General features: G+C 46.9%; 1 protein-coding gene across 2 annotated transcripts in view; it reads right to left on the reverse strand.

Annotated features, from left to right (window-relative positions):
- Window positions 1-6,163: 6,163 nt before the first annotated feature.
- LOC100677980 (F-box/LRR-repeat protein fbxl-1-like) overlaps window positions 6,164-13,532 on the reverse strand; it is a 36,585-nt gene continuing 29,216 nt past the window's right edge. Inside the window, exons 2-6 of one of the 2 annotated variants that reach the window (XM_031931492.1) lie at window positions 8,151-8,252; window positions 7,917-8,067; window positions 7,547-7,841; window positions 7,169-7,472; window positions 6,164-7,091 (exon numbers count right to left, since the gene is read on the reverse strand). In XM_031931492.1, coding sequence (XP_031787352.1) covers window positions 6,640-7,091; window positions 7,169-7,472; window positions 7,547-7,841; window positions 7,917-8,067; window positions 8,151-8,252 — 1,304 coding nt within the window. In that variant the 3' untranslated portion in view covers window positions 6,164-6,639. Of the gene's footprint in view, window positions 7,092-7,168; window positions 7,473-7,546; window positions 8,068-8,150; window positions 8,253-13,532 lie in introns of both variants that reach the window. The other variant, XM_031931491.1, reaches the window with a different exon arrangement.

Consider the following 13,532-nt stretch of genomic DNA (forward strand, 5'->3'; position numbering starts at 1 on the left):
CGAAGCTCGATCGTAAAATCGAGGGCGTTTGATTTTGAATTTTTTGAAGACACCTTTTTAAGCCATATATACGCCAGTTTGTCCCGCAATGGGACCGCAAGATCGTCCCCGGGGATACGGTCGCGTTAAACGCCTTCGCTTCTCTCTCTCTCTCTGACTCGAAAATTCGGAATATTTCCTTGGGCTCTTCTCCTTCGTGGAAAGGCCGGTCTATCTAGCATCTCTTTCGCCACGTGACTGTCTCTCTCTCTCTCTCTCTCTCTCTCTCTCTCTCTCTCTCTCTCTCTCTCTCTCTCTCTTCTACGATGACTTCCTGCGGAGAGCGAGCGAGTGACCCGTCAGACACAGACTGCGAGAGCGGCAGCAGCATATATCCTTAGGAATTAATTACGGAGGTTTTAGCTGTTGAAAAATGTCATATTGTATTAAGAAGTTCCCGGCAATCGAGCCCCGAGATCTCCATTGTGATTCCGATCTTTTCATTTACGCGACGAGAGAGACGTGCGACGGCTTTTTCTCTCTTCATTGTTCGGCCCCCACGTGTATTGTATACCTGTATATTTTTGGAAGACACCTCTCTCTCTCTCTCTCTCTCTCTCTCTCTCTCTCTCTCTTTCTCTATTCTGATGGTAATGGCTTGTTTCTTTTGTCTCGAAGCTCCGATTTTCCGACTGTACGAGTGTATATCATCGTTTCCTTTTCCTCTTCGCCGAAAAATAAATGACATCGCGCACACATGACGATTAATTAAGCCGCGGCGAATCGGAGGATCGCTTAGTCATATAAGCCGAGACACAGCCGACTTCCAGAAACGCGAGATGGAGATTAAGCTACGCGTCCTCTCTTTCTCGCTGCTTTTTTTCAAGAAGCCCGCGTTTCGCTCTTTCTAAACACGAGCCGCGACAAATGGCCCTGGCCCTCGCGCTGATGGCTATCTCCAGCTCGCCCGGCACTGCTTACACACGCGCGCTGATCTGGAGCGTAACACGGGTCTCTCTAAATTAATTTTTCGGCCGTAAAGCCGCAGCGTTAAAATTAAACGGCGCGTATTGCGCCGAAAAAAAGCTTTCGAAATTCGTATACACTCATCAACCCCCGGAGCAAGATCCCATCCGTCTTTCTCGCGAAAACGTCGCGTCATTAATTCACTTTACGGAGGAGGAGCTGGAGGGAAAGGTCAATGCGAGCCGTGAAAAGGGAGCAAGAGAAGAGAGAGAGAGAGAGAGACGTCTTACTTATTAAGCCTCTCAGCTCTCACGAGTAATACAACGATCCACGGCGTACTTCGATGCGGCGCGTATCCTTGTCTTCGTTGCGCATCTATATACATACGGCGAAGCATTTGTCATGCGCCGCGCGGAGAGGGGAAAAAAGTGGCGTTTACGAAGCCGCGAAATAATAATTGCCGCCGTCCAACCGCGCAGTCGAGATAAAGCCCACGTATATAAGCGAGAGAGAGAGAGAGAGAGAGAGAGAGATTAAGAGAACAAGAGTCAGGAGGATCCACGAAAAGAGAGACTCTCCGCTGTATAATCGTGATAAGCGGGTGATAGATGCGCCTCGGGGCCTTACGGCCCCGGCCATTCAGACAATGGCTATTTGTTTCTGCCTCCGCACGCGCGCGCTCGCATATACACCTACCAAACGAGCTTGGATATAACTCTCTCTCTCTCTCTCTCTCTCTCTCTCTCTCTCTCTCTCTCTCTCTCTTACTCGCGCGCGGGGATCAGCACACAGCAGCCTGGGGCCTCACACCCGCCGCCCCCCCCCCCACCTCTCGCATTATTGTTAAGCGGCGGGGCCCGAGTGCATTGTGTGGGTAGTAGGAGCTGCGCGTATACGCTCTTCTCTCTCTCCCTCCCGCGAGACATCGGCTAAATCACATCGACAGATAATCACAACTTAATTTACCCCCCGTGGCGCCGCGACGCTGCCGAGCAGGATGAATGAATGGATGAGAGAGAGAGAGAGAGAGAGAGAGAGAGAGAGAGAGAGAGAGAGAGCGTGGGTATATGTATACGCGCGCGTGTGTGTGTGTGAGTTGGGGATAAAGATATCACGAGAGAGAGAGAGGAGCTTTTGGCAGAAGAGGTAGTGCGTATTGATAGAAAAATTATCTTGATTCAAGCGGCAGAGAAAGCGTGAACGATGGGCCCCTCGCGCGAGAGCGTTTATTAAAAGAGGGAGAGAGAGAACCGATTGCGATGCACGCGATGGAAATGAATTATTTTATTGCGGAGGGTGTGCGAGTGATTTCGAGATGTTTGCTTAATAAATTTGGCAATTGGAGTTTGCCTTATATTCGGTGGGGTTATTCTTACACTAATCCGCAAATGACATCCGACTATATATAACCCAACGGTCCTCCATAATCTCTTTCTCTCGAAGCCGTCATAAACAAACACAATAGCAAACGAGGAAATAGCAGCGGCGTAACGAGCGACGTCATCGCCGGCTACGACTTCAGTTCCCTCTCGCATAACACACACGTGAACCTTATCTCTCGGCCAAGCACTGCACTATCCGTTGTATGCAGATGCGATGGCCGCGATTCGAATTAATTTCATCTCGTCCCCGACGCGACTAGCTCTTATACCATTATATACGCACGTATTATACGCGGACTTACTAGAAAGTCTCCCTCGGCGTTTGATTAATGAGACGCCAATTCCTATACACATCTCTCTCGATGCTATAATGCTAAGTATTGTGTAACGCAGAAATACTCGAGAATCGATGGGAATACGGGATATAAGCATTAGCTCTCTCGCGAACAATCAGCTGTGCCTGCATTTATCCGTTTGTTTATATTCTATTTGTATTTATTAGAGAAACTTTTTCTTTATTCGTTTATAGATTCAGGCTCGATTAGAGCCGTTATATAGAAAGTTGTCCCGACGCGAGATCGATATCTATGCAGGCTTAATTAATAACGCTGATTTAGCGCGAATAATCAATTTGAGCCGCGAATGATCAAGGGAATATCGTTTATCACATAGAGTCTATACGTTTAACGCGACCATTAGCGGAGAAAGTCGGTAAGGAACTATAAGTATATAATGTGCGTTTTCTCTTTATTAATTTTTTGCTCGTATGTATAATACCAGCACACATATTTGATCGCGGACGATGACTCAGATTTCTAAATCACGATCGAGTTCAGGCGTGATTAATAACGCCTTTTGCGCGCGTTCTGGGCTCCGAAAATTATTCATGAGCTCTCCGATCTATATTCCCATTGGATTTACCCATTATATGCTTATCCCCGAATCTCGTCGCCTTATAATTTCTATACACACATAGGGAATTTCAATCAAGCGTAACTAAATTCATTATAGACAGACAAGTGTGCGAGGAATTAACGAAATTAGGAGCCTTATACACACATAAACGCACAGAGAGTCGCCTCAACCGCGCGCAGCTCGAAAGGCCAATTAGCAAATCCGTCGAGTCAGCTCGCCGCGTATATAACGGTGAGCTTGTTGTATAAATCGTCATTAATCATCGTGATATCCCCATTGTGGGCTACGCTGCTGCTGCTTCTTCGATTCGAACCGAAGCGCGGCACGAACGGGTTCTGAAGGGGACTGCTTCGATTCGCCACGGCGATTATACGCCTCGAACGCGCGGGAGAGAGTCAACCGTGAGGCTGAATGAATTTTAATGATCTGCTGCTGCTGAGGGGACGAGCGGAGGCTTCTGAAGATCCTGTCATGAGTGTGTGCGTATAGAGATGCGGCTAATTTTAGCAACGAAATTTTCATAGCTAACGTAAACTCCCCTCGATTAAAGATTATGCGCTGTAATCATCGATGCTGCGCAAAAACGCAGAGGCTCGTCGGGAATTACACACGGAAAGAATCTATCCAGCGTAAAAAAGCCCATATCTTCGACTATATACACGCGGAGATTCCATCGGTGTGTACTTAGCGCTCGTAACATCTCTATACCTCGTAACGAAGCTCCAGCTCGCTCGGAAGCTTTTTTCCTCGCAGACATGCAAATATCCCCCGTCGAATAATCCGACGATAACAGCAATCGCATGACGTCTCCATCAACGACGCGAATAGCCGCCCCCACACAGACTCCGCGCGGGTATATGTGTGTGTAAGTGTATTCAAATGACCCACCTGCGCAGAACCATTTTTTTTTCATTTTCACCCATAATTCCGGCACTTTCTTCCTCGGAGGCTCGCTTTGTGTTTTACACACACATACACGCACGAGTATAGGGGAAAATTTAAGCGGGTTCTTTATGTGTGCTTTAGGAGTTAATTGCGGAGAGCCCGCGAAATTGTGATGTAATTACGCTTATGAAAGTATACGGGCTACGTCTTTCGTTCTCTCTATCTCTTCGGGCGTTTGCGTGCAATTTTAGAGAGAGAGAGAGAGAGAGAGAGAGAGAGCGAGAGACGACGAGAGCGCGTTGACGGATAAATTACTTAATTAGGGGATCGTTCCGCGCGCGCAGCTCGCTTTTTGCATTGTAAATCTTGTCATTTCGAGAACGTTACGACTCCGCTCCGAATATTACGCTCGTCTTCTGCAAATCGCTCTCGGTGGACTGTGTAATAATACCTTTCGGGAATGTCTGCCGGTGTCGATTAGGAATTTTCAAAAATAGCTCGGATACGTCACTATAAAAGTAGTCCGGTATATCTATACACACACACACACACACACACGAGGCGAGGCGAGGCGATACATTTACGAGCAATAAAGCTCATCCTCGTGCTCGCGGTTTCGCGCTCGAGCTAATCTCTCCCCTCCGATCTCCCTCCCTCTAAGCTTCGTCCCGAATCATCCTAAAAAGCCTCGTCGAGTATGCAATACCAGCCGAACTTTTGAATATTTCAAATGTGCAAATACGGCGCATACACAGCGGAGGAAGATTGTTGATTTAAACGTCGGTAGTTTTAGCCCGGCGCAGCTTAACCGCCGGTTAAGCGTCCGGAGTTACGAGCCTCCTTACGACTTTCTCGCGCGAACAAAAGCAGAACGAGAGTGTGTCTGTGTCTGTGGAAGCGCGAGAAGCGCGAGTACGTGTGGGCAGAAAAGGAGGGGACGTAGTGCCGCGCTGCGGGACAAAGAGGGACGGATGTTGAGAAGAGACCGCCTCCACGCGCTCGCGAGCGCGAGGCTTACGTGCTCGAGCCATTACCTCCTCACTACCTAGTTATCTCGTTACTCGTTACTCACTCGTGCACCTTGTTCTTACGGGCCAATCACGAGGGATCGCGCGCGCGAGCGGAATGTCTGTGTCCGTATACTGCTGCAGCTATTTACATAGTGGCCGACTCGTCGTCGTTTGCTCGAGTGCGCAGAATATAAGAGAGAGAGAGAGAGAGAGAGAGAGAGACAGAGAGACGCTATGTAGCAGGGGAATTTCTCGTTTTACGACGCACTGGTACGACTGCTGCTGCTTTTGGAAACGAGCCCTGTTATATTATGCGCTCCTTCTTTTTGTCTTCAGGGCAGCTAATTAAGTCCTCGGCGAAAAATTTCATCGCGACGACGCCTAATTCGAGGCTCGTTATAAACTTTTGAAATTTCGCGCGCGAGCTTCTCTTAATTAAGCTTTTCCGCACTTTCACGCGCGCCTCTTACATCCGAACTCTGCGCGTCTGTGTATGAGCTAACCATTTTTTTTTTTGGCGGCGAGAGGCCTTAACAACTTCCGTACAACTTGCAACATCGTCTTAAAAGTACATAACGCGCGCGCAAACTGGCTTCTGTTAATGACGCTAAGAACCGTACGACGCGCGTAAGCGGCTAATTTGAAAAAAGGCTTATTTTTTTTTCAAAGAATCGCATCGTTTCGTACGTATACGTTTGAATCTTCGCGGTGCAGCGAAAAAACGAAGGTTATAGAGAAAGAGAGATTTCGCGCTTTATTGCGCGCAAGCGTATATTGAGGTATGCGCGCGAAAGAGAGGGAACGTTGGAATAAGGCTGCGTGTCCGTATTATTTATGACCGAAGGAGCAAACGAAATGGGGAAGAAAGCAAAGCTTCTGCGCTTCGGAAACGACGCGAAGAAATTCTATTTCTCCGAGTGCTATGCGCTGTTGCGTAATTTTTATTTTTCCCTCTCTCTCTCTCTCTCTCTCTCTCTCTCTCTCTCTCTCTCGACGATACGGAAAGTATACAGAGATTTTTCACGGTTTGGATTTTTATTGTTTTTTATTTTTCTGCGAATACCAGGCAGGACAGATGTGCGGCTGATGCACGAGAGATTAGACGAACTAAACGATGGCATATTACATCATAATTATAATGGTTTAATCTCGCTTGACATACGTCGCTATCTAATCTGCGCTATCGCGCGGCTCATATGGTCGTTAAACGCTGAGGTAGCGTTAATAGCTACTGTGCTGCCAGTTTTTGTTTTTAATCGATGTATTAAAAATATAGACGCGAACAAATGGATGCGCAGAGTATAAAGATTGATGAAAAGTTTTGCGTAAATACTATTCGCATTGAAAATAAACTTTATCTGTGGAATCGCCTGATTCGACATTAAACGTGTGTATGCACATGCCTGCGAAATTGCTTTCTTAACTTTTCGCAAATATAGGAATGAACAAACTAAAAATGTATTTTGATAAGTATATATCAGAACATTAAGAGATTATGAAAACTAAGCGCGAATGTAAAAAGTACTGTCGATTTGAAAACATTCTCTCTGATCGAATCTACTAAAATAAGGCGCGTAACGAACTTTATGCAGTTTAAAAAATGGAGAAATTTCCTCGATTTCCCATTCTTCGGTCAGAGTATTTGACACATGCATATTTAAAATGACATTGTTAGTGCGTTGTTTTGTAAGCTCTATAGCATAGTGCAGGATTTCATTTGAAATCTCTGGACAAAACGACACATCGAGAATTTCAATGTTTGGCGATGTGATCAATATATTTCGAAGTCCAGCATCGCTGACTCTGCATTCGGCGCATCTCAACACTTTTAAATGTTCGGATAAGTGGACCAGTGACCTTTCCGTGATCCAACGCAATCCGTCAATGCATAGAATCCCTAACTTGGGTAAAGTCGTAATGTTCATAAGCACGTCGTCTGTCACCTTACTGCAACCTGAAACGAACGAATGGAATGCATTATGGCGTGAAAAAACAAAAAATAATATTACAGCGTAAACATTCAAAAATCACCACTAAAATCTGCCATCTTCAAGTTCTTGCAATTCGCACCTATATCGATAAGAGTCTGATCAATTTGGTCATGCCAAACATTGTTTATTTGAATGCATGTTAGATTGTCCAATGCAAAATCGAGGCGAAAGTAGCTGAGACGGTGCAACGGCACGCAGGACATTTTCTCTCCGAGATACAATTCTTCCAAGTTTTTAGCAATACTGGAACTAATGAATTCTATAACATGCTGACCAGAGAGCTCGTTTTCGGTTGTGGTGCGCCATAGAGACAGAATTTTCAAATTTCCACACTTCGACAGCAACTGCAAATTGAAATAATTCGTCGAGATTTTCGTATTAAATATATACTAAGACTATAGGAGAATAAGATACAAACCATACGAAGGTTTTCGGATTGAAAGCATTGACATCGTTGAATCAACAGCGTCGTAATGCTCTCCGCCGACAATTTAGAAAAGCACTTGCCAGTAAACGTGTAACCTACGAGGTTAAGATAGCTAATATTTTTATTCTTCGAGAAAAGCCTGGACAGATGTAGGTCATTGCAATCGATGATCAATGAACACAGACTTAGCTTCTCGATCTTGGTGCAATTCGACGCTAACGCTCGTATACCTTCAAACTTCCTTTTTTGGGCGCTATTGTTAAAGTAAGCATTAAACGCGATGTCTCTGCAATTGAAAATAAACTTCTCATGATCGTCAGGTTTGGCGCACAAGTAGGTAAAGTCGACGACGGTCAAATACCGGCCAGATTTCTCCAGTATTGCTTTGTACATGGTGCTTCTGACACGGGTATACTGGTTGACGTTGTTCGCAAGCCATTTGCTCGTGTTGACGTCAAGCTGCTTCAAGCTTCGCCACGATTGTTGGCTGGCTAACTTCCATTGCTTGCACACTGGAATTATCAGCGCGCGAATGAGAAATGTAAACATCAGGTCGTATTCGGTTATACCGTGTATATATTGGTCTTGCAATTACCCGATTCGACGTTGAATCTGTCGACGATCGGAAGGAACGAGAAGACGTTGGCCAAGCAGTCGCAATTCAAGTAGCCGAAATTGATCCACGTGGTGGCGGGCTCTGAAAAAGAAGCGAACGATGAATGGAAAACCTAGTTTACCCTATTCAGGTATATCAGGTATGCAAAATTAGGTCGCACGGTAAAAATACACCCGAAATGGGATAATAACCACCCACTATTCCCCCGCAACAGAAGACGGCCCCGCATGCAGGACCGGAAGCGCGCGCACACACACACACACACACAGCAGCAACAGCCTTCCTCCCTTAAATCCAACAACGCCATGTCATACACCTGCGCCGCAGCTCTCTCTCTCTCTCTCTCTCTCTCTCTCTCTCTCTCTCTCTCAAGCTGGTTCTCGAAGGCGCCGGTGAGCGATCGCTTTCCTCTCCACCCACAGCTCGGCGCTGTACGCAGGCCTGACAACATAATCATCGGTTCAACTCGCTCGCGCTAAACTATGCTCGAGCACGCATTGCGCCTCGAGTATCGAAAAATATACGCTCCTTCTCTCTTAACCGAGGAGCAGGCGCTGATTGACCAATATCGCAGTGGCTTTTTACGCGCGCTTCACGCCCCGGCGCTCTCCCCAGCCGCGGAGATTAATCTTTTATCGCCGCTGAAATAATATATATATATATATATATATATATATATATATGTGTGTGTGTGTGTGTGTGTGGCTCGCGAGAGGAATCATCCGCGAGAGAGGAAAGGAGCTCTCGGAAAATTATACGGATATTACCGGGCCTGAGGATTAATGTATTATTTATGAAAGCTGAAGAGCGTCATTTGTTAGAGGGCCCAGTTTGTTAAGGGGAGGACGGCTGCTTTCAGCGCGATGAAAGTATACTTGTACATATACGCGGAGAATTCAGAAAGTTGCGCAACGAGTAATGATAATAAATCCTCGATCGAAAATCAATGCACGATTATTATCGTTACCAAACACACACACACACACACACACACACACACACGTCGAGTATATTTATAGTCGCGCAGGCGCGCGCATTGACATTTTCGACTCTCCGCGCGCGCACACACACACACACATACTTACGTAGAGTTCTCGTCGTGAGCGGTATACATTAAGTCGATTGTAATGCGCAACGCTACGCGGCCCGCGTGCGGCAATTTCGTCAGTGCGCTCGCGGACGGAGCTTGTACGGCAACTGATAATGATTCCTGATGCGAACGTCGACTCCTACATATTAATGGCCCGATTAGAGGCTCGTTCTTTTCTCTCTCTCTCTCTCTCTCTCTCTCTCTCTCTCTCTCTCTCTCTCTCTCTCTCTCTCTCTTCACGAGGCGCGCGCGTGGATTTTTTTGATGTATATTGTGTCGACCGACGCCTTTCTTTTTACGGACACCTGTGTGTGTGTGTGTGCGTGTGGATATTACAAGGGGATCGGTTTTTATCGGGTCGTTTGCGGCCAAGAGACAATGGACTGTATTTATAGTACTGTGCTGACCTTCGATATATTGTTTATAGGCAGAGGACACGACGCTTGAAATATTAAAAGCGATGATGATCATTATATCGGCGTATAATCGATCGATATTCGGCTAAACGCCGCATTCGAAGGCGAATCACACGATGGCTTCTCTCGCGTGGGAGAATATTAAGCACCCGCTAAATATCGATGTAATACGGGCTCTCGAAGCTTCCGGTGTGTGTGTACAATAATAAATACTCGCCGTGTCTCTCTCTCTCCTCTAGGAATTTTTTGACAAAAAAAAAACGAACGAATTCACGACGCATCGCGCTCCGGCAATTTGCGGCACGCGCTCGTCTAGCCGGTCAAGAGTAGATATCGTTATATATACTATATAGAAGGATAGAGCACTCGAAAATGGTTATAATAGAAGTTCCACTGCACGTATATGTAGAACCGGGAGCCGTTGTTCTTTTCTCTTCTCCTTTATTTCCTACCGTTTATATACGTGTGGATTATGCGAGATATGGTTATTCGCCGCGCGTGACTTCGTTTCGGCGATTTATAATGGCGCGTGTGCATAGCTTTGACGCAATTATATACTTTCGAGCGCGGCTAACTCGCTTGCGGAAGAAACCGGTTGCGCGCGGACACTCTATATTATAGTGGTCCGACTCGTATATACGCATTGTCGCGGCGATAACGGATCTGCTCTGCATGTAACATCGTTGTATTGTGAGTGTGTGTCGGCGAATATTGTATCGTTGTTTAGAGGAGCTATATTTTGAAAAAATTTCATCATTGCGTAACACGTGGAAGAAAAAAGAGCGACGGGAATTACGAAATCTCGGTGCGGTGTAATTACGCGAAATTGATCTAAACTGCTCGGTAATGTGCTTCGATAAGTTGTATTTTCCTTTCGAAACGCGAGGGAGAGAGAGAGAGAGAGAGAGAGAGACAGGTGGATATGAGCCGCATATGTATACACGGCGCCGCAGGTCGTCGGGCAGTTAGCCACACGCGAAACGCCGCTGTTCGAGCCTAAAACGTTCCCACATTCTCTCGGTTATAAGGGCACATATCCTGTTGCAGCCGCCAGTTTTCTGATAGATTTTAATTGTAATTACCTCTCGTACACACGGCTACACGAAAATATTCGTTATAAATTAATGATAGCGCGGTAATTGCACGGCTTTTAAAAACAGCATATAGCGGCTTCTATACGTATATACAAAGTGGGGTGTCATTTCGCTTAATAATCGTAATTTGCCCTCGAGGCGCGCGAAACTCGAAAATTTCGCTCTCGCTCGCTCGCGATGTATCGGTATCAGCTGTACACGGAGAAGAGAAGGTAGCGAGCGGAGCATCAGAAAACGAGGAGTACAGGAGATAAGGACGAGAGAGCCGCGCCGCCGGGGGGCTGCGAGAGTCGCTCCGCTATACGGTGTGTGTAAGTGCAGCTCGCGCGATCGCGTATAATACGGTTGCAGCTCAAGTTGTTACTTTTTAGCAGCATCTCTCTCTCTCTCTCTCTCTCTCTCTCTCTCTCTCTCTCTCTCTCTCTTATACGCGGACTCGGTATACATATATACACGTGTACAGGCAGGCTCGCACGCAGCATCCTTTGCACGCTTATTACCCTAATGCCAGTACTTAACACACTGTTGGCTGCACATATTCGTCGTTTATTTGCCGAGCGCCAACAACCGGGTGTGATCGTTATACGCGGCTTATATCGTGCGCGTATCGATAACGCTGCACACAGGCGGTGTTATACATGCGCATCAGCTGCCGGAGAATCGAAGCGAGAGCTTCGCTCCATTGTCCGTGAAAGATGGAAGAATTATTTTTTTTTTTTTCTTTCTCGAGAGATATAACACTCGAGTGTTAGAGTTGCGGACATAACAGGTGAACTGCAGCGCGGCCGATCACCCGGTATATAGATTGCGCCGAGCGCGCGCGCGCGCGCGCGATGTTGCCCCAATGGCGTGGCGGCAGATAATTATCACTAACCATCAGCTATTTGCGAGGAATGGCTGATAATTGCTACGTTCCCGAGGCTCGCAAACGATAACCTACCCGCAGCGCATAGGAGTCGGAGAGAGAGAGAGAGAGAGAGAGAACAAAAACAGAGGAGAGGAAGCTCGAGGGGAGCTTTATCACACATGCACACACGCATGGAGAGGAAAGATGCATAATTAGGTGGGGTCGATTTTTTGCCGATTTCTTGGGCCGAACTTCAGTTCCTCTCTCTCTCTCTCTCTCTCTTCGTGTGGAAACATCTCGGATTTCCTAGGCAGAACCGATTTTCTCAACGCAAGTAGTACGACTCGGGGAATTGTTTTTTTTTTCACGGATGGGTGCGGGATTTTTTCTCCTCTACTCCGCGAGAGAGCTACTGATTAGCATAATTGCCGCATGACTACGACTCGCTTACACACAACGATCTGGAACAGTTGAAGATTTTCAGGAATTTCTGCTCCGTCGTTTTTGCGTTGACATTTTGCAATTTCAAAAGCGAGAGCGGATTTTTTAGAAAAAATTTGCACAACGCACCGATCGCCCGGCCGTTAGAGAGATCGGTAATCGGCGAGAAGAGAGAGAGAGAGAACAAGCAGAGCGCTGCAGCCGGTCAGTCTGGCCGCCCGAGGGCAAAACCGCTCGTTTTAAGCTCTCGCGCACACATAATGCGGCTATCGCACGCGTGGCGCCATCAGCGGCGTTTTCCCTCGGCTGCCCAGAGAGATCGGCTATGGGAATCGCTTTTATTCAATAGCCGATCTGCGAGCGAACGAGATCGGCTTTCTTCTCCAGCCGTTTACTTAGGCCTCCGCAAACATGACATTTGCGTAATCGCGCCAAATTACACGCCGACGAGATCCTTCGAGAGAAAGAGAGGAAAAATTACGGGATTTCGCGCGGGAGATCGTTACCGCGCAGCTTCTTCTTTACTTCAGAAGTATAGACTCTCGTGCGCGCGGCTCTTTTTTCAGCTGTGCCGAACGTTTTCTTTTCCTCTGCGCTGCAGCGCGCTTATAGCTCGAGTGAGTTTTTCCGGTTATTAGGAGGAAATGGCTCGTTGCGAATGGCTTTATTATATGTGGCCGCGAAAAAATTCCAAGACCGTTCGGACACCGTTATACACCCGTATACCGATTTCCGAGAAACTCCAGCTGGGAAACGTTGGGAAATCGCAATAATCGACGAAACATCGCGATATCGTTGTGTATTTGTGCATATAATCGGGTTATAAGCTGCAATCGATTTTCCACACCCAATTATCCTCTCGAGTCAGCTGCAGCTGTGTGTAACAATGCATCGGATGCTTCTCTCATGAGTCGATGATTTTTTTCTTTCCTCCTCGTAAGCCGATAACTGACGAAACAAGGATAAAGCAATTTCGTCGTTTCGAAACGGCTACCGCACAGCGAATATTCTATTATACGCGTGTGTGTGTGTGTGTGTGTGTATAAAGAAGCACAAAGCCGTCCAACACTGGAAGAAACTCGCGGAGTGAAGAGGGAGAGGAAGGCCGGAATACAAGGTGTAATCTCGTTTAATGAATAGTCGCTACTCGGCCTAATTGCGGCTCGCGCACACACACACACACACACAACGATGCGGATTCGTGCAGCCGTTTCCGAGCGCGCTGGAATCATCGTGCGCTCGTTTCAGCGTCTTTATACGCGAATATGATCTCGCGGCCATTTTGACCGATCGTCGATTTCTCCGGTACGAGTTTTTCTCAGCTCCCGTAACGATGGAAATTCACTCTCTAGGGTATAGTATACGTTAAAGGACGTATGGAACAGCTGATAACAGCTGGGAGATGAGAGAGACCGGTAATTTGCCCGCGAGTTTCTCCAAAATATCGGTTTCTCCGATCCTCGCGCGCAAGGA

This window comes from Nasonia vitripennis, chromosome 5 (genome assembly GCF_009193385.2).
Source record: "Nasonia vitripennis strain AsymCx chromosome 5, Nvit_psr_1.1, whole genome shotgun sequence".
Classification (NCBI taxonomy): domain Eukaryota; kingdom Metazoa; phylum Arthropoda; class Insecta; order Hymenoptera; family Pteromalidae; genus Nasonia; species Nasonia vitripennis.